The 26,767-nt window shown below is 54.3% G+C and overlaps 1 protein-coding gene across 7 annotated transcripts; it reads right to left on the bottom strand.

The window, feature by feature from the left end:
* Nucleotides 1-45: 45 nt before the first annotated feature.
* Fignl2 (fidgetin like 2) lies at nucleotides 46-26,767 on the bottom strand. 7 transcript variants are annotated; one of them, XM_028782231.1, is made up of 3 exons: nucleotides 10,423-10,502; nucleotides 10,062-10,170; nucleotides 46-2,855 (listed from the first exon to the last, which is right to left on the bottom strand). In XM_028782231.1, the coding sequence occupies exon 3, from the start codon at nucleotides 2,842-2,844 to the stop codon at nucleotides 910-912; it is 1,935 nt and encodes a 644-aa protein (XP_028638064.1). In that variant the 5' UTR covers nucleotides 2,845-2,855; nucleotides 10,062-10,170; nucleotides 10,423-10,502; the 3' UTR covers nucleotides 46-909. The 7 variants fall into 7 exon arrangements, with proteins under 7 accessions (XP_028638064.1, XP_028638065.1, XP_028638062.1 ...); XM_028782232.1 differs by lacking the exon at nucleotides 10,423-10,502 and adding an exon at nucleotides 5,206-5,274 and having other exon boundaries at nucleotides 10,062-10,196; XM_028782229.1 differs by lacking the exons at nucleotides 10,062-10,170; nucleotides 10,423-10,502 and adding an exon at nucleotides 26,681-26,767.

The following is a 26,767-nucleotide window of genomic DNA, read 5'->3' as shown; positions in this document are numbered from 1 at the left end:
CCCCAGGGGCGGGGCTCCCCAGGGGCGGGGCTCCCCAGGGGCGGGGCAGGGCTAACAAGAGAGCAGCCAGACTCTAACATTCTTTCTGAGGTCAGTTTCTTCCTGAGTTGTCAAAAATAAAACGAAAAACAGCAAATCCTACACGTCTTACAAAAATAAGAGGCCTAAAATATTAAGCAACCTACATTTCTGGGACTTCCCCTCAAAAATGAACAAACCAAAAAAGCAAAACAAAAACTTTCTTTGGGTGGTTTTTATCCTTGTCCCACCCCTAAGCCCCCAAGATTTCAGGTGGGTAAGGTACAGAGGGGGCTTGGGGCTCCCTGCTCCCCCCCCACACACCCTTCTCAGCCTCTGGGCCGAAAGAACTTCCGCCAAGAGTCGCTGTAGTGTCAATCAGAACAATGAGGGAGGGTGGGTTAAAGCATAGAGTCCGGGAGACACAGGGCGATCGACAGAGACAGAAGCACAGAGGGAGATAGATGGGGACCGGAAGGAGGAGCTGAAAAGGAACAGAGACAGCTTGGGGAGGGGCCAGTGACAAAACCCTGAGGAGAAAACTAAGCCAATATTGAGAAAGTAGAATAGGAAAGGAAGGTGTCACTCAGAGGACAAGAGACAAAGGTGACGGAGAGAGAGTAGGCGTTCCTTAGGCCCTGGTGCCAACTCATGTCGGGTGTGCCCGGTCTGCCGAGCGAAGATGGCAAACTTCCCGTCCACAATAAATAGAAAAAAACCTGAGTACACCGGTGCGTATGGCATCGATCTGCCTGGCAGAAGCATTTTCCTTCCCATTAAAAAAAAAAAAAAAAAACCACCGGGAGAGCCTTACCTCTCCCGCCCCACATTCATCACTCCTTTGGCCAAAGACATCCTCCTCCTAGCCAGAGTTGGCCTCCTCTGCCACCCTCAGTGTCCGGAGCCATACATTTTGTCCCACTCAACTAACGAGTCCAGCTCCTTTGGGGAAGCCCGAGGGCCCACCTTGGTTAGAGCAGCCTCCAGGTCTTTGTAGGAGAGGGGCCTCTGCAGTCCGGAGAGACCCGCCTCGGCCGCTGCCTGCTGGCACAGCTGCCCCAGCTCGCCCCCAGAGAAGCCCTGGGTGCCCTGCACCAGGGCTGCCAGCTCCCGCTCGCTCAGCGCACAGCCCTGCTGAGCCAGCGCCCTCTGCAGGATCTGCCCGCGCGCCGCGCCGTCGGGCAGCGTTACGTAGAAGCGCAGCGCGAACCGCCGGCGGCTGGCCTCGTCCAGGGCCGCCGGCCGCGAGGTGGTACCCACCACCAGCACGCCGTCGGCGCGCGCGCCGCAGCCGCCATCCAGGCAGGCCAGCAGAGGCGCCCGCAGCGACGCGCCGTCGTCCCGCGCCGGCAGCAGCGCGTCCAGCTCGCTGATGAGCAGCACGGCGGGCGGGCGGCAGCGCGCAGCCGCAAAGGCCGCCTGCAGGAGGCGCGCGCCCTCGACGGCGCCCGAGGCCGCCAGGCCGGCTCCGCGCAGGCGCAGCAGCGTGGCCCCCAGCCGGGTGGCGAGGCAGCGCCCCAACAGCGCCTTGCCGCAGCCGCGGGGCCCGAAGAGCAGCACGGTCCGCGGCGGGCGCGCGCTGCCGGGGCAGGCGGGCGGCCTCAGCAAGGGCCACAGCAGCTCCTCCTCCAGCGCCGCCTTGAGCGCGCCCTGGCCCGCCACGTCTGCCCACTGCACGGGGGGCCCGCAGTCCACCATCTTGCTGCTCACCAGCTCCAGCGCCCCCGGGTCCACGCCCTTGGTGGGCTCCCCAGACGGCTCGGCGAAGCCTCCGTGGGCGGTCGGGACCCGCTCCGGGAACTTGTCAAAGGGATCGAGCTGCGGGGCGTAGGCGGGGGAGCCCAGCACCTTGAGAGGGCCGCCGGCGCCGTACTTGCCGGTCCCATCCTCCGTCGCCCCGGGTGGCTTCGCGCGGAACCCGTTGCCCCGACACTCGTCGTCCGCGGCGGGGTAGGCGGCGCCGTCGGCCGCGGGAGCCTTGGGCTCGTACGCGTACTTGCGGTAGCGAGCCTCCGCGCCCTCGTCCGCCGCTTTGCGCTTCAGCGACACGCCCTCGGCGGCCGCGGGGAAGCCGTAGGGCGCGGGCCGGGGCGGCGCGGGCGCGGGCAGGGGCGTGGGCGCCGCCAGCCCGGAAGGCAGGTAGGGCGCTGGAGGCGCGGCGGGCGGCGGGAGCGCCCCGTAGCCGGGCTGCGCCGCGTAGCCGGCCCCGGGGTAGTTGTAGAGCGGCGCCGAGGGCCCGTAGCCGGGCGGCGGCGCTGGCTGCAGCAGCGCGGCCGGAGGCGGCGGGGCGAGCGCGGCGCTCGTCTGCGCGCAGTAGCCGGGCGCCAGGTACCCGCCTCCGTAGCCCCCTGCGTACTCGGTGGCCGCCGCCGGGCCCCCGCACGCGTTGCCCGTGTAGAGCGGCTCGGTCAAGTTCCCGGCTACCACCGGGGAGCCCCCGAGGCCCGCGGAGCCTCCGGCGCCGGCCGGTTTGGCTCCCGGGAGGCCTTCGTGGAGCGAGGCTAGAGGGTAAGGTGGCTCCGGCCCGGGCCAGGGCTCCGGGTCCCCTTTGGCACCGTTGAGGAAGGCGGCGTCACCGTAGCTGCCCAGACCCGGCCGCTCGTAGGGCGAGTCCAAGACTCCGGAGTACTTCTCGGCGTAGCGCTTGAGGAGGTTGGAGGCTGTGAGGGCGGAAATGTCGTCGTGTGCCCAAGCGTAGTGGCAGCGCTGGCGACCCCCTGGAGGCAGCTCCAACTTGTGGGCGGGCGATGGGGTGGTGGAGGAGACGTCCAGGTGCTGCTCTGGCCACTGGTTGAGGGGCTGGGCGTGTTCCGGTGTCCAGTGCATCTTCAACAGAGCTGCAGGCAAAAGAGCAGCAGCTGGTCAGCTCCTGCAGTGGCTCTAGGGACCCACTGACAGGCTACCCTCCCACTCTTTGGACCTAGAATTAGTTTTTTAAAATAGTTTGCTCTACGCCAAGAGGAACGCAGAAATGCCATGGTCAGCATTCACTCCCGGCAAGTTATCCTGACTATACCAGCTATGCCCCTCCATGGATCTGATGGAGGGAAGTACCAGAGCCATGTTCGCTCACTATGTGCAGGTCACTGCAGGGTGTCAAGGTTTGAAAAGGTTAGTGCGACCTGTCCACAGCTGCTGGGTAGGAGGTCCAACAGGTTGACATTCCTTCTCTGTACACCTTGGCGTTCCCTGAGATCCCAAGTCCACCTCAGGCCCTGGAGTGTGATCTTGCCCATCGACCGTGGAAACCGCAGTGGCTAGCCCAGCAACACGTATTTCCTGGCCGTTGGATTTCTTCCGGCCTCTGGCTAAAGCAATAGTTCTCAACCTGAGGGTCACGACTCCCCCTTACCCCCAAAATTACATTATGATTCATAACAGTAGCAAAGTTAGAATTATGGAGCGGCAATGAAAATAATATTACGGTTGAGAATCACCACAGCATGAGCAACCATATTTAGGGTTGCAGCACTAGGAAGATTGAGAACCGCTGGCCTAAAGAAACTAGAATCCGACCGAATGCTGTTTGTAAAGGCTGTGGCATCTGGACAGGTACTGCTACCTGCCCCATCCAAAATGAGTCCCGTCACCTCACAAACGTTATTTGGGATGGGCAGATAGTATGCTGGGGTACGTGAGACAGTACGACAGCGTGCAGATCATGTCAAGGGCATCACAGGGCTGGTAGAATACCTGCCTCGTCTCATGCTTGGGGACCTAGGCTCTTATCACTGGAGAGGTTAAAAATGAGTGTTAATTTGTTCCAAGCTTCCCGGTCACCAAAGGAAGAGGGAGATATGATCAGACAGACTCACGTTGCAAAACACCCGTTACTCAAAGGGAGCAAAATTGTTTGTAGGTGGGGGATCTAGAGCCAATCTGTGAATGCCACCATGTCTCTGCACCACGAAGAGAGGACATGTCCCCGGAAGGTTCCCTACACCCTCCTCTAGCACCCGCCAGTGCACCAATCCTGAACCAATAAGAGATCCAGGGCCTGAGAAGTAGCACCATGTAGGCACTTGCCTCCAGTAAGCTGGCCTGACCCAAGGACAAAATTCCAAAGACTACGTGAGCCCATGGCATCCTGGGTTTACAATGATTCCTTCTCAAGCCCAAGCTTCCGAGCTCTGTATTGGTGTGTGTCCATATTTGGCTGCACTGGGGATTGAACCTACGACTTCCTGCGTGCCAGGTAAACACAACCAAGATTTACCTCTGGCTTCTTGGCAAAATAACATCGAGCAAATCCTACATGTTCCACTAGGCATGAGGTTAGGTCAAAAAATGTCTCGAATGGTTCAGTCAGCTGAGAAGTCCAGAAAGTAGCATGCTTTGTGAAGAAAGTAGAGGTACAGGCCTCAGGCCTTGTGGCTCTTGAGAGCATGACACTCCTGGCTAAGGACTCACCAAAGGACTGGTGTCTTTACAGCACCTTGAAGGATTACAGGGGGCAGTGCATCCTGGATGACAGGACCAGCACATCCAGAACAACAGGGCTGGTTGGATACAGCCGTGTATGCCTGTATCCCTTGCACTCAGGAGCCTGAGACCCGATGTTTTAACACCAGCATCAACTGCACAGAGCAAAACAAACCACAGCTGGCTTCCTTGGGACACTCTACTGCCACCTGCTGGATACATCACAACCTACAGAGCTAGACGGGCTCTTGTACAGTGCACACCTACAAAACTAACCACAGTGAACCTATGGAGAGGACCAGATGTAGTTTCTAGAGTGACAGGGTGCACGTGTGCAGGCTTGAAGTGTTTCCTCTGGTTCTGCACACACCCAGCCATACTGGCCACGGCCATACGCAGCGATGTGGCTGTGCCGTGATTAATGGCAAAAGACAGCCCTGGAAAGTAAAACCTGCCACATGTTCACCTTCATCTACATCAACCACGTAGCCAAAGGCCTGACAGTCCACAGAGAAGGCGTTAGCGAAGGCACTGACACCTAGAAGGAAGGTACGTTCTGGAGGGCACCAGCAACCAGGCACTTGACGTGAGGGACGTGTTACAGATTCTCAGCTCTCGCCAAGGAGTTTTCAAAGATGAGAGCCATCCCCTGGTGTCAGGAGACAAATGATCCAGTGACAGAGTCACAGGAAGTAGCATCAGTTACATCAATGCAAGTGTGTCACAACATCAAACCCAGGCTCCGCCCCCAGTTACTGTTATTACCTGTGTTCTGGCTCAGAGCAAAGACCTGTGACCTTGAGGACCCTTGCGTCTCCCTTGAGTACACAAACCCTGCAGGGGAAGAAGGGCACAATAAAGGCCCAGGCCTGAGCTTGTTCCCATGAGCTTCGACTCCCTTATGGGTATTGTCTCTTCTCATTGTCAGGCCTTGGCCTGGCAGTCTTCACCTCAGTCCTCCACCAGCACTGGGGATCACTCATCAGACTCTGGACCCCAAGGGCCCATGATCACTTTGACCTGTTCTCCCAGCCTGATTCTCGATTTTCTCTGCAGGAATCAGCCCTCTTTAGAGGACACCCCGTGCTTGACATGGTACCTATTCATTCTACTCATTCACCAGCTGGTCTCCTCAGACATTTTAGGTCGTGTGCGCTCCACTTTAGCCAGGAAAAAAGAAAGGCAAAGCCACTGCCCCTGTTCTCACTTTTATCTGCATCTGTATACACCTTGTAACCAAAAGCCTGCCGGTCTACCCACCTCAGTACATTCCCATCCTGACCAAGCACAGCCGTCCTGAGCAGGCACAGGATCTGGTCCAACCTAACTGCTGTGCACCAGGTCCTTCCCCCTTGTGCGTGAATTCTCTCATGTCTTCAAGACGACTTCTGTTGACCCCGGGTCCCCACTAACTGCCAGCCTGTCTCTGAACCCTTTCTTTTGAAGATTGCTGTCTACGTGTGGTGACTATGATCTGCTGCATGGCCTTTAGACTAGCAGTTAGTCAAGGGCTGTTCTTCCAGCAACTTCCGCTAAGCCGAGTTCTGGAGTGTTACATTTCCCTCAAGCCCTGCAAGGGAAAGGACAAAGATCTGGTCTGAATCCTAGTGTCTAAGGACAAGGTTGGACAAAGAAGGGAGAGGGGCCAGGCTCCAGCACCTGCGTTCAAGTTGAAATTGGTAGCAAAAGGAGACACAGCAGAAAGCAAGAGTGTGCGGCCTTAGGTCCACGTGCACTCGTAAGTGCTGGTGTCCAGCAAGACCACCTGCGAATGCATACAACACACTGAAGCGTGGACCCAGGTTCGTCCACACAGGCCTGGCCTTCAGTATGGGTGGAGATCTGTAACTCCCTGCCCCCCACCAGCCCTTAACACGTCCACACAACCACCTGTCCTCCTGCACCCCTTTCAACTCATACTCTATCCTATAGTCCCTAAGTCAGCAGAGCCAGGGGTGAGGGAAGACACAGGACTTGGGCAAGATAGGAACTTTGAATCAGAAGCATGCTTCAGAGCCAGATTCAGACCCTTACAGGGGACCCTGAGCAGACTACCCAACCTTATGAAACCTGTTTCTCCAGGTTAAACGGCATAATCCACAGCAGGCAGAGGGACTGCGGATTCAAAATGACGTGTGAAAAGCAGTCTAAACTACAAATCCCAGGTAGTGCCCTTTAGCTCAGTGCTGAACAGGTCACTTGATCTGGGAGATGGAGCAAGGAGCGGGCTAGAAGCCTTCCTGCTCTGACAGGACAGGATGGTCCTCATGCCACTTCCGCCTTGCTGGTGCCTTGCACATGCCAAGCACATGCCTTGCTCGGTGCTTTACCCACGTTAGACAGAGGTGCAGGAAGAGCTCACACAGTTGGTCCACAACAGACAGGAGTCAAAACTACGGCTCCTGACAGTGCCCTGCAATGCCTGTCTCCAAGCCCTTTGTCCTTCAGCCTGAGAGAGTCACAGTGCTAAGGTACCAGCACACCTGTCCCTGGCCTAGGGAAATGGCTTCAGTATTTTCCTGAGGGCATAGCTGTCTCCCAGTGCTGTGGCTTTGCTCTTCAAACCTCATGGGGAAATTTGTATCCTCCTGGCCAAACAGCCCCAAAAGGACTGTTCCTTTCCCTGTGGAAATGCTGTCACACAACTGCATGTGGCCCAGGGCTGGAAAACAGTTCCTTTAGTTTTTGTGGTCTGCCCTAGTGGTTGGTAGCTGAGACTCTGGAGAAAGCACCCTCTTTCCACACAGGGGTGGTGCATGTGTATGTCCATCTGTCTGTCTGTGTCGGTATATGTGTGTACATATGTGTGTCTCTCCATGTGTCTTTCTGTGAATGTCTGTATGTGGCTGTGTCTCTGTCTCTCTCTGTTTCTATATGTGTGTGTGTGTTTGTGCATCTTTGTGTGCCTTTCTGTATGTGTGTTTTTGTGTGTCTTTCTATCTGTGTTGCTGTATGTGTTTCTGTGTGTGTATGTGTGTGTGTAGTAGTCCTTAGCTTTGTCCAGAGCATAACAGAGCAAGCAGTGGTTATAGAATTACTAAGTAGAAGAGTAAAGTTTCTCCTACAGTGCAACTTCTCATTGTAAGGAAATCCAAGATTGCAAAACAGTGATTCCACCTTCTGTGGGTGGTCCCCAGTGTACCAACATCCACCGACCTGCCATAGTCCTGCACTGCCTTCCTGAGGTCTTGCTGCCTAAGGGTGCCCCACCCATCTCTGTATGCCAGGCAGGGCTTGAGGTTTGATACTGCTCTTCTTCTAATCCCCAGCACAGTGACAGACCTAACCCTCACCTAAGCTTTACACTCTGTCAATAACTATTGTCTCCATGGGTAGAGCCAAACATTTCACTAAAATCCTACAGGGCTTCTTAAAAATTAAGTCACACAATCTAGACGTGGTGGGATGGGAACAAAGGGGAACCACCGTGTCAGCATCCCTCTGTATTCCCACGAGCCCCTCAGACCTCAGACATTCTAGGATTCCAGATTCCATTACCCTCTGCTGAGGGAAGGTGTGTGTGGCTGGGAGGGGGGAGGTACGTGGTAGAGAAGGGGGCATCTGGACACCACTCAACTGTGGTGGAGGAGGGCTGATGCCCCCTTCTGGGCGAGCCTCCTCCAGCTCCATTATCTTAGCCTGGAACAAAAGGGCTGAGTGGAGAATCCCATTGTGAGGCCTCCGCATGGAGATCTCGTTAATCTATTCACCAAGGCTCCCACAGGCCTTTTGTCATGGGCTTTTGTCTACTGCTTACAACCCTTGGGGTAGGGGTGGGGGCGTTCCCCAGTCCCTGGCAGAGCCTGAACAAGCCTCACTCCTCTGGACCCTGCCCCTCATGCCAATCCCCCAGCTACTGAAAAATGAGAGAGAGACAGTAAGTGTAGACCCGGAGGACTGGGTACCAGCTCCAATCCCTGCAGTTACCACACAGCAACCTCTTTCTCCAGTTCCAGGCGAGAGAACAGGCCCTAGCACAGCAGGATTCTCCTGCTTGGGGGATCTACTGGGGGCCTGGCACGAGACTTAGTATGGATGGGGTTCAATGCCTATCTAGGAAAAGTGACTGTGGCCCTTGTTTGCTAAATATGCTATCTTCTCCCTTCTGACACTTTGGTATGCTTTCAGGGTATCAATCATCACATGGCAGACAATGACAGGTAGGATGGGGTCAGCATGTGGCCCAAGTTCACAGCCTTGAGGAACAGAGTTTGGTCAGGAAGAAAGGAAGGAGGCCATACAGGAGGGAGAAGGAATGGAGCAGTATCAGCCAGAAATGCATTAGAGTCAGGAGGAGCGAGAGGGGCAAGGGCTGTGTAGTATGCGGTCCTCACTGTGGCTAACAGGCTTTGAAAAATAAGCATTCTCCACAAACAACCAGGAGAGGTGATGTGCGAGCAAGCTTGACTTAAGCCTTAGAACAGTATGCTCTTCAAAACATTCAAATTCAAAGTGGAGCTTCAAGGCCAGGTGGTGACACACGCCTTTAATCCCAGCACTCAGGAGGTAGAGGCAGGCCAGCCTGGTCTACAGAGTGAGTTCCAGGCCAGCCAGGACTACACAAACAAACAAAAAACAACAAAGTTTTGTTGTTGTTTTTTAAATCACTACTATTCTTAAAGCTCTGACAACTGTTGGTGTTTTGTGTTTTGCCTACATGTAGGCCTGTGCACTAACTACATGCCTGGTCTCCAAAGAGGCTAGAAGAGGGTGTTGAATCCCTTGAGACTAGAGTTACAAAAGGTTGTGAGCAAACCTAGCTTTGGGCTGGAGAGATGGCTCAGTGGTTAAGAGCACTGACTGCTCTTCCAAATGGTCCTGAGTTCAATTCCCAGCAACCACAGGTTGGCAAACAATCATCTGCAAACGTGATCTGGCGCCCTCTTCTGGTGTGTCTGAAGACAACTACAGTGTACTGTAAAAAAAAGGTGTGTGTGTGTGTGTGTGTGTGTGTGTGTTTGTGTATGGTGTGTCTTTGTAGGGCAATGTGCACATATATGCAAGTACCAGCAGATGCCAAAAGAAGCATGAGTTCCCCTGGAACTAGAATTACAGGTCACATAACATAGATGCTAAGAACCAAATTTAGGTCCTCTGTAAGACTATGTTCTTACTGAAACCTGCCTGGTTGTTGTTGTGGTTGTTTTGTTTGTTTGAAAGCAAACAAAGGGAGGGTTAGGGAGGGAGGAAGAAAAGATTTATACTGGAAGCTCAGACACAGCACAAGTCTATCTGAGGCTGTGAACATCACCCAAGATGGGTCTGCGAAGATTGGAGCCTTGACACAGAATCCAGGCCCAAGATGAGAAAAGAAGGAACAGGTTTGCCGAGCCACAAACAGTATCCATGCCAGTCCTCTCCCCTACTCCCATTCCACAAACGTAAGTAGATATTTTCAGGGGCTAGAACAGTGCCTCAGAGGCATGGCTGGCCCTGGAAAGGGGACTTCTTCCCTCAGGACCAACATGTTCGATCTGTACCCACCAAGGAGTGGTGCTCCGAGGGAGCAGGAGATTCGATACCCTCCCCAGCTGACCCTAACTTCACTTCTAGCTCAGAGCTAGGGTGAAGATCATGGGGCTGCAGAGAAGGTGAGGCAGAGGGGTACAAGAAACACTCACAGGTCTGGCGGACGTGAGCAGAGGCATGAGGATGGTGGGACAGCAAAGCTCCTCGTTGGACTGATCCCCTGCTTGCCTGTATCCAAGATGCTCATCCTCTGTTAATTGTCTGAGAACAACACAGGTCTCTCTGCTGAGGGGTGCCAGCCTAACACAAGGATGTAAGCCACTATCCCTCCCGGAAGAGATCCAGAGAAACCAGCCCTGCTCACTCAGAACCACAGACAGGCTTTTGGTTCGTGCCACATCTCACACCTGCTGTGTGCTCTCTGCTCACTAAATCTGTCAGCCCATCGGGGTCCACAGAGAGTCCTGTTTCTCTCGTGCATTCCTCCCTGGCCCTCTGTTGCTAACCCCTTACCTCTTTGGGGAGGCTGGATAAAGTCTTGGTGGCCGCAACAACAGAGGTGGATGGATGGTGGGCTTTGTGTGGTCTTCCTCTTGGGCCCTGATCCTATTTTCCCAGCTGGCCCCTCTCTCCTGCATGGCCAGTCTCCCCTTCTCCACTCACCACTGTGTCCTCATCAGCCCACAATATGCTGTGATTTTTTTCCTGTTGCAGGGGGTAAAGCCTGGAATAATCTCTGGAATAATCTACATCCTCTGCCTGCTTTTTAAAACCTTCCCAAAGCCAACAGCTTGAAAGTTATCTAAGTTATTATTTCAGATTCCTCTTGTCTCATTTCATCTCTGTGTTCGGGCCCAACACACCACTCACCTGCCTTGACACATCTCCCTCCACTGACTGGACACCAGACCAGCAGGCTTTTTCTGCCCTTACCTCTTCTTTGCCTCTCTAGCTGCACTCCATGCCCCTAGCCAACCTCACAGGCTCACAGACCTGGGCTCTGACTTCTCTCTGTATTCAGGTATTTGGATGATTACAGTCAGGCTCAAATATTCGAGCATCACTTGCATATGGATGCTACCTAGGCAGAGTTCTTCAGCCTTAGTCTCTTAACTGAGCTCCACCATGGCCAACACATGCAGCCTGTAGTCCAACAGTCAACTGCCATAATGCACAAGTCTCACACTCAAAGCTGAGCATGGTAGCACATGCCTGGACCACTTGAGCACTTGGAAGGGGGAGAGAGGGGAGTCAGGAGCTCAAAGTCGCCCTCAGATTAAGTAATGAGCTTGAAGGCAGCCTTCATGAAACTTTGTCTCAAAAGACCAAGACAATACCAAAAGCATGGCCCCAGATCAAATTTCTGGCTACCACCCCACCCTCCACACATCCTTAGCCTTTCCTATGGCAGGAGAGGGCAGCTTCCTCCCTTCTGGTTTCAGGCAGACACTGCCTCTCATCATCCACTCCTTCACACTTTAGCTGTGAGCTGCCCTGACTTCTCACTGTGTACAGAGTGGAACTCTGCACCTCAGGGGCATTTCTCACCCCAAACACTGTGTTGTCCTCTCTGCCCCCCACTAGTCCAGGGGGTGCTCTGAAAGGTCTGATGTGTCACCATTCATTCACCAAAAGCTTTTTTTAACTTCTTCATCCGTGTTTATGTGTGTGTGTGTGTGTGTGTGTGTGTGTGTGTGTGTGTAAGCAGGCCAGAGGTTGATGTTAAAGGTTGCCCTCAGTTGCTCTCCACCTTACTTTTGGGGACAGCATCTCTTGCCGAACATACAACTGACTGATTCAGCTAGCCAGCCACTGAGCCCAGGAATCCATCTGTTTCTGCCTCCCAGCCTGGGATTACTCACTACACCACTGTGCCTGGGTTTTTTTTCTGTGGTGAATAGAACTCAGATCCTCATGATTGCAAGACTGAGCCATCTCACGAATACTTTACCCACTCCTCTCAGGTTAGAAGCTGAAGTTCTTCTCATGGCTGAGCAGCCCTGACAGATCTGTCTACGTAGAGATGGGTGGATGGATCTGTCTGAGTCCTCCACCTCAACCGTCATCCCTGTCACAGTGGTGCTCCTACCCCAGGTCCCTCATCCTCATCCTCATGCTCTTGCCAGCACTTTACCTATAGGCTGCTTTCTCCTCCTTGGAACCACTAAGAAGCCCCACAAGAGCCGGCACTTTGTGTGTTTTGCTGTTTGTCCCAAGCAGCTAAGACAGTGCCTGGTACACAGTAATTCTTTATAGGTTTTAGGATGGATGGATGGATGGATGGATGGATGGATGGATGGATGGATGGGTGAGTGGGTGGATGGATGGATGGATGGATGGATGGGTGGGTGAGTGGATGGGTTGGTGGATGGATGGATGGGTGAGTGAGTGGACGGGTGGGTGGGTGGATATATGGATGGATGGATGGATGGATGGATGGATGGATGGATGGATGGGTGGGTGGGTGGATGGCTGGGTGAGTGAGTGAATGGGTGGGTGGGTGGATGAATAGATGGATGGATAGATGGATGAATGGGTGGGTAGGGTGAGTGGGTGTGTGGATGGATGAGTGGGTGGGTGGATGGGTGCATGGGTACCCAAAGAGGCTCAAAATTGCTTCTTCTGTCTCCATATAAGGAAATTGGGTCTCACTAAGAAGGTAGGATGGCAAGAGAAGACAGCAATAGATGGAGAGTGGACTTCGTCTCTGAGAACACCAGGGGAAAGCACTCAGCACCAACTGGACTGGAGCCTAAAGGCACCCATCCTGGCTCCCCAGGACCCACCCCGCCTCCTCCTCTCCCTTCAGCTTCCTTCCCACAGGCCTCCAACAGAAGACAAAGGGGGCAACGGAATTCCCATCAAAGGCCAAAGACACATGGTAAAGAGATCAGGGCCCTTGGGACCCTGCTTCCTGGAGGTAGTGAGGCCTCCCCGCCAGCCTGGCTCCTCTCCAGGGTGAGGGTGTGGGGGGTACTGCCCCTGGCCTCCTCATATGTCAAATGCCAAACAGCAGGAGGTCAGCCCTGAGCAAAGCTGGCCAAGTGGCCCCCATCTGGGCCATGTGTGCGCACACACGAACTGGGGGAGGGGGGAGCAAAGAAAAATCCCTGTCTTGTGTCCTCAGTCAGGGTCACAGCCAAGCTGTGGCCATCTGTTGTCCTCTTGAGAGGCCAGGCCAGGGGCCAGCACCCTTGAGGAGCAAGCCTTCCACTTTTCCTGGGCTGTAGGATTTGCAAAGACGTCAGTTAGCATCAGTCTTTCTCCTCAGGGAGAACCAACAAAAGAGCACTGCTCTCCCATCTTACAGGAGGGGACATGGAGGCTGGGAAGGAGGCAGGGGTCCTCCCACGCTATAACATTCACTAAGGGTGGCATGGGACTCAATCCATGTGTCCAAATCTACTCTCTGCTCCACTTTTAGTCCAGGTGCCCTTGCTCAGGATCCAAGTCAGCGAGTCACCAGGACTGGGCTCCAAAGCCCAGCCACCAGCCCATTCCCTGGCTGCCACTCTGCTCCAGTCCAGTTGTGCCCCACCTCCTCCAGGAAGCCTTCCCAGGTTGGCAGCCCCACTGAAGTCCCTACAGTCTCTTACATCTAGGGGTCCCTTTCCTACTGTGGCTGTCTGACCCAGGCCAAGGTCACCAGTGGACAGCTCAGCTCCCCACATTCAGGCAATTAGTCTATAGCTACAGGGAACACATACAACATTTCCAGGTGGGGCAACATGACAGACTGCTGAAGGAGCATGATGTGACAGGAAAGCTACAACCACAGTGGGGCAGAGATGCCGCCGGCTCCCAAGCACTTCACTTAAAGCTCCACAGGTTCTAACCCCACACTATCCAAAAGGCAGCCACCAGCCACCAGCCACGAGCCACCAGCCACGAGCCACCAGCCACCAGCCACGAGCCACCAGCCTCCAGCCACCAGCCACGAGCCACCAGCCACGGGGAACTATTCACATCTAAACCCATTAAAACTTAATAAAACTAAAATGTAATCCTGGAATCGCACTGGCTACATTTCAAGCACTCAACCGTCACACGCGGTGGCTCCATATGGGATGTGACCACGGAAAGTTCTGGATGGGGTTGCTCTCATGACCACCCAGGTTCTGCTCTGTAGCCTGCTTTGTGGGAGCCGTGGTGGCAGGCCTCAGAATGCAGGCTGTTCCTTCAGCCTCCCTGGTGGCTTTACAGCCAGTCACTCTGGACTCCAGCTTCCCTGAGATGGCCTCAGCCTCACTGGGGTAACCCCCTCCCCCAGCCCAGCCTGTCTGGTCTGCCCAGAGAGAGGAGGGGCAGGCCCGAGAGCAGGACACAAGGTAGGACAGGGCAGTTTGTCATCTGGGCCTCCCTCGGGCTGGCTGTGCGTCCCTCCCCCATCAGCTCCTAAGTGCCCCTCCCCCACCCCCACCACCCTCATCCTCATCCAATCCCAAGGACAGATGGGGGTTGGCAGAGGGGGAGAAATGTAACCACAGTGAAAGCTCTGTCAAATGATAACACAGTCCGGGGGTCACAGCTGTGTCCCCTGAGGCCTGGACAGTCCATGTCCAGTCTTGATGTCTGACCAGGCCTGAGCTGAAGTGGATCTCTGCAAGGGGAGTGAGGGGGTAGGGAGAGGCAATGGAGAATCCTGGGGGAGATAATCTCAGCTGGATTATTCCAACAGATGCAACCCAGGCCCACCACTTAACATGGTCGTGCACCCACACAGCCGTTCACTAGCCTGACCGGACAGAGATGGAAAGAAAAGACAGGTGAGCTCTCTCATCAGGCAGACCAGGTAAGGGAACAGCTTGTCCTGAGCTTAATCCTTGTTCCAGGCTAGATGAAGATCCTTTGTCTCTGTCCAGTGGTCTGAGCAGGGTGGACATCCCCCCCAACTCCCTCCCCTCAAACAGGCACGCGAGCGCGTACACACACACACACACACACACACACACACACACACACACAGCTGCTTTCACAAACCCCCTCTCAGGGTCTCTGGCCAATCACAGCACTGACGAATAAGTCCCACTGTCCAACAGCCCCCAGGGAGTGTATTAGCACATTTGAGCCGCTCAACCCTCCACTGACAAAGCCTGGGGCCTGGGGAAGAGCCACAGCAGGAGGGTGGGGCCTTTGGGGAGCTGGCCTTTCCCCCTTCCCCTCCTCCCCCCAGGAAGAAGCTTCACCTTCTGGGGCTCAGAGAAATTTGGGGGCCTCAGCTCCAGCAGTGAATAAGCAATCCATAAAATCTCAATTTACACACTTACTGATCAAACAGCCTGTCCACAACCCGGGGAGGCCAGGGTGACCCCCAAGGCCCCTCCCCACAACCCTCAGCATTGATGAGGAGCCTGAAGCTGGACACAAGGCTGCCCGCCAACATACACCAGCTTAGTCCTACCACAAAGGCTCAAAGGTCTGCCAGTGCCTCCAACGACCTGGCTGCCTTTGGGGGTACCACAACTAGGCCCCAGCAACCTTTGTCTACTCGAAGTCTTTCCTCTGGTACCACTGGCCTGACTTCCAGCCCAGAAGCCCTCTTTCTCCCCACTCCTTTCTCAGCTGCTCCACCCAGCTCTCCCAGGACCATCTCCAGGTGCTGTCCCTGCTGAGGAAGACCCTAAGGCCTGTCCTTCCACCACTCCATCTTGCCCCCAGGACAGGGCAATATCCAGAAACACTGGGCTGTCAGGGCTATATCCTTCCATAAACTGTCACCCTGTGGAAGCCAAGGAGAGAGAACTAGACTAGTTAGCATGGCTTGTCTCCCCTAAAGAAAGCACAAATTCTTCTACCACGTGTCTATGTTTGAGTAAGAGAAATCATCTGGTAAAAGATAATTGAATGAGAGATAATTAAAGCTTTTAAACAGCTTCCCCATTTCAGACTCCAGGTGATTAGCCAGGGAGCTCAGAGGGGGTTCACCAGACTGACCTGTGTGTACCTCTTGCCTGCTGGAGATGGGATAAAGGAATGGCTGAATGTGTTTCCTGGATTTAAAAAAAAAAAAAATGTGAGTCCAGGGTCTGAGAACAGCTTGAAGGGCAGCATAGCCCAGCCCACACTGTCCTGGAGCAACAATTGCAATCAGTCAGGGACAGAGTTACCCCTGGGCCTCAGGAAGCTGCTGGAAGGACCGAAGATACCCCAGGGTGCTTCCCAAATGCTAAAAGGAACACACACACACACACACACACACACACACACACACACAGAGAGAGAGAGAGAGAGAGAGAGAGAGAGAGAGAAAGAGAGAGAGAGAGAGAGAGAGATCTCAAGGACAGAAGGAGCTGGCAGAAGTCATTGCACACTCTGTCAGAGCCACCACAGGAGGAGGGATGTGGTATAAGCCCATTCTACAACAGGACGCTCTCCTCTTTTCCCCTCCTTATTGTTAGCGGCTGACTCTCAGAGTCCCGACCCTGTACAGTTTAGACCCACTATGGAACCGAGAGAGGCAGGTAGGTATTAAACAGCCAAGCAGAAGAGTAGCCATGGTGGGGGTTCTCTCAGGCCATTCTAGCAAGCCCAGAGAACAACTGTGGGCAGGCTGTGGGAGAGGGATCACAGACCATGGCGTTGGCCTATGAGATGAATGACAAATCTGGATCTCTGGTCTCTCCTCCAGTGTGAACTGGTAGGGAGGGCAGAGGGCCTGAGGGCCCCAGGCCCTTTCAAAGCATGCTGGTGGGAGCTAGGGCTGAGCAGGCAGGGGCAGGGCAGGGCAGGGACCAGGTTTGAACCAGCTACTCCAGAGTCTGTTCTGTGCTCCAGCTTGGGAGAGCCCTAGAATAAAAGTACTTTCTCAGCCAGAAAACAAAACAAAACTAAAACTAAAAAACCAAAACTCAGCAGATCTGGAGGGCAACTGTGGAGAAAGGACCAACTTAAGAGCGGTATGCTGGCCTTGGTAGAGCACAGTAAGGTCTCATTGATCTGTGGACCTGGTCAGCCCCTGAGAACACAGGACTTCCCAGGCTATCCCAGCCAGCCCCTGGTCCCTCCAGTCTATATCCTGGGACATCTTTCACCAACTCCTCTGTCCATATGGAACCCCAGGTCCCTCATAATGCCTCCTCTGTCACCTTGAAACTGCTTAAGCAAGAGCCCCTGTTTGTGTTTCAGGTTCCCGCTGAGAGTCCACTGACCAGATCTAACCCATCCCTGTTAGGAGCCGCGTCCGCCATCGCAAGATGGCGCCGGTTTCCTGCTTCCTGGTTCTTCTTGCGAGCCTTGCTTGAATGTGCGCCTGCGCAAGGCGCGAAAACCAGTATGCTAATTTGGCGACATCATAAGAGCCAATGAGTGTGCGGCACATCTCCTAAAGCGCTATATAAGCCACTAGCTTTTGGGGCTTGGGGTCCCTCGCCTCACTACCATCTAAGAGAGCTGTAACACTACCATCTAAGAGAGCTGTAACACTAAAAGAGCTGTAATAAAAATGCTGCCAGAAGAATCCTGAAGCGTGGCGTTCTCCTTTTCGGCGAGGCGGCGCCCCGCACATCCCAACATTCACTTTCACTATCCATGGGACCTGAAGAATCAAGAACCCAAGTGAGAATCTATAGGGCCCGCCAGGGTGTCCAGAGACCTTGGATTATACATGACCCACATTCCACCATCTCTCTCCAGAGTCACCTAAGACTGTCACTACGCAGGAGCCACAGTCCATACCATAAGGCACCTAGTTCCACCAACATTCTCTGAAACTGTCCCCTACAGCTGGTCCCACATTGAACCCTCTGCCTCTGCTCTCCGGCCCTTCTGTCTGGCTACTGGAGAGGTCCCCCAGCACAGAGTACAAAGCCAGTCCAGACAAGGAACAGACAGAATCCCCTAAAGTGGCTCCAGGTAGGAAATCAATGCCTGCTTCTGACCTGTCTCAGGCCTGCCATCTCACCTCTGCAGCCAAAGAAGTCTACCCTCTGAGCCATCTGTGTGCAACTCTGCCAGGCTTCTGTCTGTCCACCCCCTTTGCCCTGGACACCTTCTACGGTCTGTACCAAAGAACTCCCAGGTTGTTATTCCACTTTGACTCTGAGGCCATCCCTGGCTCCCTGCTCCACTGCCCCACCATTTAGATGCTTACTGACAGCTGCTGTCAATCATTAAACCAAGCTCGGATCCCTACTCAACACCCTTGTGCATGAATCTCCCTAGGCCATGCTGTCTGACCAAGCACCCCTTGCCACTTCCCCCATGCCTGTTCCTTGTCCTTTCCCTCCCCCTCCCCCCATTAACTTCCCAGATATAGATGGCATGTGTGAGGGGAACTGAGGCCTTAGGGCTAGGGGCTGGTCCATACTGCTTTTTAATAATAATTTAAGGACAGCAGCCTTCTGCACCTGCAGGTTCTACATCCTCAGGTTCAAACAACTGCCCAGCAAAAGCATTTCAGGGAAAAAAAAAAAAGGCTCACAGCCTGCGCTAAGCCTATCTCTGTAATTACTTTTTGGAGAGATGCTTTGGGTTTTCCTCTGAATACTCAAGGACCTGTAGTTGAACCCTGTGCTAGCCCACCTCAAATCAACTGCCCTCTGGGGTTCAGCTTCTCTTCATTTCTGCAGAGAGAGAAATACAGGCCTGCACCAAGGGCTGTTAGGGACCGGTGGGAAAGACACAGGCACTAAGGAAGGAAGCTGTCAGCTGCTGTTCTGCTGAGCTGGGGTCACTGCTTTCCAGCAGTCCATCTTTTTGTGGGTCTGCACAGAAAGTTCTCTGACCTTTGGGGCTTGGTGGTGGATGGGCAGGAGAGAAGGAACCGTTAGGGTGCTTGACCCTTTTGGCAGCTGGGAAGTCTGAGATCTGTTCTCAAAAATACTTTTCGTTGTACAAATAAGATTGTGCTTGTCTACAAAGGAAAAGAGTAGCATTTGAAAACTGTCCTAGGGCTGGAGAGATGGCTCAGTGGTTAAGAGCACTGACTGCACTTCCAGAGGTCCTAAGTTCAAATCCCAGCAACCACATGGTGGCTCACAACCATCTGTAATGAGATCTGATGCCCTCTTCTGGTGTGTCTGAAGACAGCTACAGTGTATTCATATATAATAAATAAATAAATCTTTAAAAAAAAAAAAAAAAAGAAAACTGTCCTAATCTGCAAACTTCTTAGAGGTCCTGGAATACAAGACTCAGGCCAGGAGCCCAGAGTCTCCTTCCAAACTCTTGTGTTCTGCCTCCACTCAGCCAGACCTAAGATTTAGTTGCCTTGAGTTGGTGTAGGAGGCCTCCGAAGGTCTTAAAGTCTGGTTGGTCCTTTTTCCCTGGCCAAAAAACAACAAAAAACAGACAAACAAAAAAAAAAAAACGCGCCCCCATTCCTGCACGTGGTGCTGTATGAGAGATGAGAGACACACCCTCACAGTGCCTGCCTGACCAAAGGTGAGAAAACAGGCCCAGGCAGCCCACCTCCAAATCTCCAGGCAGGCAGCCCTCACAGCCTCTCCTCAGCCCTGGGGTGCTGAGCTGAATCACTCAGCTATGCAGCCAGGCAGGTCCACCTGGGTGTTGAGTGGGAAGGGCTGTCCCCAAGGAGATGGCTTCCACAGCTGCAGGGCCACCTGGACAGAGAAAGCAGGAGAAACTGGGGGAGGATGCTAAGCAAAGAATGAGCAGCCACGGACACCCCTCTGCTTGCTCTGGTGGGTTCTCAGCACATGACCACCCATTCCTATATACCCGGTTTTCACAAGAATCCGAGAGTGCCGTTCCCTTGTAACAGATAAGGAAACCATTGTACAGTTCCCTTGTCTAAGTCAACAGGCTGGAACAGGGGGCCAAAGGGATACCATTCGATTTAACAGCAAACAAGATGGAGATATCACTTGACTCCTCCATCCGAACTGGCCTCCCTCACCATTTGTAAGGCTCCCTAAAACCTCCTTCCATCTAGTGAAGCCCAGAGCTCAGGCCCTCTAAAGCTCTTCCTGTGGCCCGGCTCTGAGGACCAGTGTTAACGCCAGACAGTGGTTTGAATCACTGTCACACCCAGAGAAAGCGATTACCGCTTATCACCCCTTGACAAATAGCCAAAGTTCCATGAAAGGTTTCTGGCTTCATGGAAGACGAGCCTGAGGGAAAGTTCTAGAAATCTGGAGTGCTGTGTTCCCCACCCACAGGGACACTGGACACCCAACACTGCCTTTCCACTTGAGCTATCCTTTCCTCTGGGAAGCTCTCTTGCTGTTCCCACATGAGTGGGCACCTAATGGATCCCAAGCTGGACTCCTAGACTCCCTCACCTCCAATAACCCAGCTCCTCAGTGTTAACTCAGGTTTCTCAGTGAGGGGCTAGGGATCGAAACCTCAGGCCTGAAGAGGGTGAGACAGTAGGAAAGCAAGAGTCAGAAGAGGCCATCCCCACAGGATGTGGTCTGCCTGCAAAGGAAGCTCTTCTAGAGAAAGGGCCTGGAGCTTTAAGCCTGAGGTTCCTTGCTAAAACTCATGCTGAAGCTGGGAGTGGTAGCCCGTGTTTCACTTGGTAGGAGAGTTTCACAGGTAGAAGAACTGCTGGAAGTCTGAGGCCAGTCAGTGTGAACTCTAGGCCAGCCTATGCTACACAGTAAGACCCTGTCTATAAAAATACATACATACATACATACATACATACATACATACATACATACATACATACAATTAGTTAAAAACCAGAAATCAAGAGACAAAGACAAAGAAACAGACAGAGACCCCACCCCTTAAAGGAGTGGTTGAACCATAAAGGTTCTGCTGTCACGAATGGATTCCTGTCCTGCCAAGACATGAATCAGCAAGTATTAGGTCTGAGGTTCAAGGCCCAGCATTACTTCCCAAAAGAGGAGTGGGGTCTAAGCTGGTGTCTCACACCTTTAATCTCAGCATTTTAAGGCAAGAGCAGGCAGATCTCTGTAAGTTCAAGACAGCCAGGACTACATAGTAAAACACTGTCTCCCAATAGCGTACCAGAATGGACAGTTATCCCTAGCAGGTTCCCTCTGTCTCAGCCTAATGGCCATGTGCCCTTCCGCCACGCTATGACCAGTATAAATACCCTTGCCAGGGACCTAGTGTGCTTGGACTTCTTAGCCATAAGACGTTCAAATAAAACTTCCACTCACGGAAAGTCCCTAGCTTCTGGTAATTCCGAGAAGCGAAGCCATCTATGATCTGCTATATCTCTGTGGAGCAAGGCAGAAGAGGTAATTTCTCCTGGTGGTCAGGATCCCTAGAGAGCTTGTCTGTCCCCAACAGGTGGGGATGGAGTCATAGCGTTCAGGGGTGTTGGGGGGGAGCATTGGGAAGTGTATAGTAACCACTAGGGTTTTTTTCCCCTGTGACCTCAGGGAACAAACACCTCCCCAGACTCTTAAGCATCCAAGGGTCAAAACAGACTCTGAGCTTCAGGAAGACCAAGCGCTAAGTGACCCTTGTCCCAGTTGCCTGCTGATTCCCACCGACACAGACTCCCAAGGACAAGCCCCTTCCCAGGATTCCTGTTCTGGCAGTTGGCCTTCCTCCCAGTCTCTTCCCAAACCACCCTGTACAGTTCTGAATGGCCACACCCTCAGAGGTTCCCTACTACTCAAAGAATCTTGGGGCCAAAGCCTGTCTTTGCCTCTTTGCTGGTGACCAGCATCTTGTAAGTTCCTTGAAGGTGACGACACCACATAAAAACAGTGGTCAGGCATTTGATGAACGGCCACCTTGAGCATGACTTCTCACCACAGAGCAACCACTGTTCACGTTAGAGGCCTGTGGCAGGCCTCACGGGCTGGCACCCCTCCCATGCCGGTGAGACAGTACAGTGGGTAAGGGTGCTTGCTGCCATGCCTGACAAACCAAGTTCCATCCTGGAACCCACATGGTGGAAAGAGAACCAATTCCTCCAAGTTGTCTCCTGACCTCCTCACATGTGACACATACGCACAACCATCAATTAGTGTGAAAAGGTTTTCGAGAGAGATTAACTCTGGCTCCAAGTATGAAAACCTTGTTGATGTGGGAGAAATCTCGGGGAGCACAGCTGCCCCTCTCGGGAGCACGACTGAGATCCGTACAGGACGGTGATGTGTTGCTGGGTCACCACAGGAGGTAGGCATCCACCCAGGGGTCAAACAGTGAAGGGTGGTCTCTTTCTTGTGTCAATAACTAATCTTGTCACTGGTCTAGGTGTGCCAGGCACTGAATGGGACAGAGGAAGGCAGGCCTCTGTCCCCCAATTCCTGCAGGGAGCCATACTTGCCCTCCCGCCTTTGTGATTCCTGAGCCCTGTTCTTCATCTTGATGCTGCCTGGGAGTCCAGGACTAGACAATATAAACTAGGCTTGGGGGTGTGGAGATAAAACCCAGTGATGGAGTGCCCACCCAGCATGTACAAGGTCCTGACTTCAAGCTACAGGAAAGGAAACAGGGTGCGTGCGGGCTCAACTCTCCACTGCAAGTCCTGCCCACCTCCAGCTCACTGGTGAATTCTAAAGCTGTCTACGGCCGGACTGCACCGCTTCAGTGTTTTCTTGATGTGATAAGCCAGGGGAACATCCCCTTCACAGAAATCGCAGCCCTACGAATTGGGTCATTCAAGAACAGCAGCCTCTCCATCCCTGCTCATTCACTTCTCACTGAGACACTTAACACCTTTCTCAGCCTACTTCCCAAGGGGAACTTAATGCTTTCAAGCCTCACATCAGAAGGGGAGGCAGCCCAACCTTCACCTGGGCACTGTGATTCCTCCCAGCTGGAAGCTGCGCCAGCAGCTGCCCATGCTTGGCAGGCGGCTCATGCAGTCTCCTGCCAGTGACACCCTGCAGCTCGTACAGTCCCCCTGACGAGATGAACACCCAGTGAGGTCAGAAGACCTTGGCTGTCCTCAGAGCCTCAGAGGGGCTGAACCAGGGGAGGGCTTCCGGATATATTCCTTACGGGCTTCAGGTGTCAGCCCGTGACAGTGCACTTTTCTGAGGACACTTTCATTTCTATGGGCTCTGTAAGAGACACGCAGTTTGTTGTTTTGCCCTAGTGGCTCAGAATCCAACCCAGAGGCCAGCAGTAGTGGGGCCGGCCTTTAATCTCAACGCTCAGAAGGCAGAGGCAGGTGGATCTCTCGCAGGCAAATCTCTTGAAAGGCTAACCTGAACTACAGAATGAGTTCCAAGACAGCCAGGCTCTACACAGAAATCCTGTCCGGGGGGGGGGGGGCGGCGCTCTAACCCAGGACCTTGTACATTCTAGCCAAATACACTACTACTGAGCAAGCTTCCAGCCCTCACGTTAGACTCCGGTTATATGTACTTAAACATAAGCCCTACTCACCCACTCTGAAACTCAAGCTAACCCTGCCGTGGCTCCAGGAAACACCAGATTTCTTGTTTTACTCCTAGGTATGTTGGGGTCACATATACTGTAGCACTGAGCTACACCTCGGCCCTTTTTATTGTTGGTGATAATGGTTGGTTTTGAGACAAGGATATCACTCTGTGACCCAGGCTGATACGTAACTCACTGTGTGACCCAGGCTAGCTTCGAACTCGAGGTAATTCTGTCTCAGCCTGTTTAGTGCCAGGATTACAGGGGTGAGTCCTCACATCCAGTTTTACAGTGGCTGTCTTTCTTCCTTGCAGGGAAAGCCTTGGAATTCAATGTTACACAGCTTGGAGAATCTCTCTACCTTACTAGCCCTCTAGATCCCAGGAGACAGCAGGGTCAACCAGGACTAAGACTGCAGGTGACTATGGCTCACCCTTTCCTCTCTGACTTCTGGCCACTGGTGGCAAGAGCTATCAAGGTAACAGACCAAAGGTATGCCAGGCCTTGGTCACATTTCAGTATGTAGCCCTGGGACCTTCCTGAGCCATCCTCCCATGGAGCCTGGTTTTCATTAATTAAAGTCATTAAGTGCCAAGGCAAGAAGGGACAAAATTCTGCTAGAGGGGTCAGGGAAGGAGAGGGCAACCAACCAACCTGTCCCCTGACCTCCTCCATGACCAGTAGTGGGGGGAGGGGAGGCAAGGCTCCTCAGCATCTAGAGCTGCTGCAGTAAGAACTGGTGGTGGGGAGTTGTGGGGGGGATGTCTCAGCCAGATAGTAAGCAATTGTTAATGTGATTCATATGAAACCTGACTGGCCTCTCTGTTTAACAGGATGATAATGGCGGGGGGGGGGGGGGAAGGAGTTGAAGAATGCTGGTCTGTGGAGACGGAAAGGAGCAAAGTCCTCCCTGGACTTGGGGGGTGGGGTGGGGAGGGTCACCAAGGAGGAGAGGAGAAAGAAAGGAGGAGCTGAGCCACTCAGGGGTCTCCACCACCGCCCAGGAGGGCAGAGCTTCTTGCCCAAAGTGACCGGATTCCAGGTTTTGCGGACCACCCGGTCAAAGTCTTCACAAAGCTTCTTTTCCTCACCCAACCAACATTTATGGGTACCCAAACGGTACAAAGTACACTGTGAGGCAGGCACAAGTGTATCTACGCTGGCCTCCCGGAGGCAGAGCCTAGTTTGGACTCAGCCACAATGAGAAAGATACAGGTGCAGCGCTAGGAGACCATGGAGGGAGGGGCAAGTGACAAAGCTGGGGACTCTGGGGAGGCTACACAGGGGGATGTGTGGCATCCTAGCTGGGCCTTGAAGAATGAGGAGGTTGTGGCAAGACAGGGACAATGGAGAAGGCATTTGGCTGAAGGAACAGCAGGAGCAAAGGCAGAGAGGCGTGAAATTGCGTGGAGAGCCTGAGATTCAGCAATAAAGCTGCAGCCAGGCAGGGGAGGGGAGGGACTCTTGGTCCATAAAAAGCTGTGGCCATGGATGACCAGGAGGGAGGCAGGAATGGACTCTGGAACAATACTCTGGGGCCTGGGTTCTTCTCTCTTGCCTTCCCTTTCCCTGCCTTGATCTGGCTGTGTACTGGAATTGTCTGACTAGGTGACCATCATTCTGGCCTACGGCCTCCCCAGAGCCAAAGAATATGCAGGGCCCTAGAGGCCCACAGTATCCCTGGTCATCCAGCCCCCCTCCTACTCCTAGGGATCTTGAGAAGGAGCAACTGCAATCCTGCCTTTCAGCTAAACTCCCGTTGGCCCAAGAGGACTTCCCTCAGAAGACCGTACAGCAAGGGCGTGAGGGTCGCTTCTGGATGCTGCGGGCACCAATGGAATCAAGTAGAAATAAATGAAACGGTGCTAACTGTGGGTAAGGACGATTTACGAGGCCTGTCACACAGCCCTCCCGGGCCATCCAAGCAAGACCCTCCCCTTTTTTCGGGCGACTGGAGAAAGTCCCGCCCCGCCCCCCTGCCCACAGCTCAGGGTGGTCGAAAACGCGCTCACGGATCCTGGAGCACTGCAGAGCACCCCCTTGCACCCCGTTACGGCTGTCCCTAGGGGCGGCACTAAAACCCGGAGAAGAACGTTCGCACCCTGCCTAGGGGTACTGGGGGGACGGGAGGTTCCGGAAGGATGCTCAGGGGTTTCAGATGGGATTCTGGGAAGGTCCAAAACTACCCCCCTGCAGTCAGAGGTCTTTGGACTGCAGCTTCTCCAAGTCCACTCCAAATACTGAATGGCTCCATGGGAGATGTCAAACCCCGGGAACCGAGAAGCTCCTGGACTGTAAACCTCAAGTCGGAAGGGGAACAGATCCCCACTCTTAGCTACTGGGCTGAAAGCAGGAGCCCGCTCAGCCCCTACTGCCCGTGCGGACAACACAAACATTCTTCCGTCCTCTATTCTCCTCCAAATTAGGTATCCATGGAGACAGGGCCGGCAGCCTGACAGCCCCACGGCCTAATCCTGATTTAGTGACCGTCCCTTTAACAGCCCACCCACCCGCCCACCCACCCCTGCACTCCGGGCCGCAGCGGGGCGCAGGCTCCAAGCTTGCTCTCGCTCTCCCCGGCGTTGAACGCTCACAGGCCCTACGCCAGCGGGAACCACTGGACCAGTGAGGTCCAGGAGGAAGCCAACGTCTATTAAACTCTTACTGTGTGCCCAATAATCTACAGGGGACCCTCTACCAAAGGTCTGGAAGTAGGAATCTCTGCATAGACCAGAAGGCTCTAAGAGTGAGGAAGTTTAAGGAGCTCTCGCAAGAACTGGGAACTCCGGTGGGGGGTGGGGGGGCAGCTCCGGGTAACCAGTGGCCCACGGGTGAAAGTAACGTAGTTTCGTGCAACACCCCAACTCTGAGCTGGGACTGCTGTCCCAGGCTGAGGAGAAACGAAGGGCGTGTGCGTTAGGGGCGCAGGAACCGAAATGGCCTCAGTCTCCTGTCACTGCCCCGTCACGATGCTGGGGAATCTCCAGGCCAGTAACCCAGCCCCCACCCCCTCCCGCACACACAGGGGCCGCTGGACAAAGACCTGACGGAGTGGGAGGGGCCTGCGGGCCGGCCCTCGGGCTCAGGCCGCCGGATCCTTCTGGGACCCGAACCCGCAAATCCTGGCTCCCTCACCCCAAGCCCGCAGACTCCCCAGAGCCCGCCGCTCGCTAACACCACCTCCGCGAATCCAGACTGGGCGGTCAAGCGGGTGCCCGTGGGCGGCCGAGGGGCGATCTCATCGCTGGTCACCCCCTTCCCCCGGGGAAATGACCCTGGGCTCCCACGCACCCTCTCGGGTCTCTCCCTCCCTTGCCCTCCGACCTCCGCCTAGTTGGACCCCCTGCCCCTCAGCCCCCTCCCTCCCTGGGCCTCTCACGGCCCGCGCCCGCGGACAAAGCTCTGGACATCGGACCGCACAGTCGCCACCCCCTGACCCCCGGCCGGCCCGCGCGCTCCCGCGCCTGCCCCCTCCCTGGCCTGCGACGCGTACCTCGGCATCCCGGCCGGGTCCTAGGTGAGTGTGCGCGGCCTGGGGGGGCGTCCGGCCCAGGGACCGGGGCGGGAGCGCGGGCCGGGG

This window comes from Grammomys surdaster, unplaced genomic scaffold, assembly GCF_004785775.1.
Source record: "Grammomys surdaster isolate TR1022 unplaced genomic scaffold, NIH_TR_1.0 724, whole genome shotgun sequence".
Classification (NCBI taxonomy): domain Eukaryota; kingdom Metazoa; phylum Chordata; class Mammalia; order Rodentia; family Muridae; genus Grammomys; species Grammomys surdaster.
The sequence above is the reverse complement of the archived record's forward strand: the minus strand, read 5'-3'. Positions and strand labels throughout refer to the sequence as shown.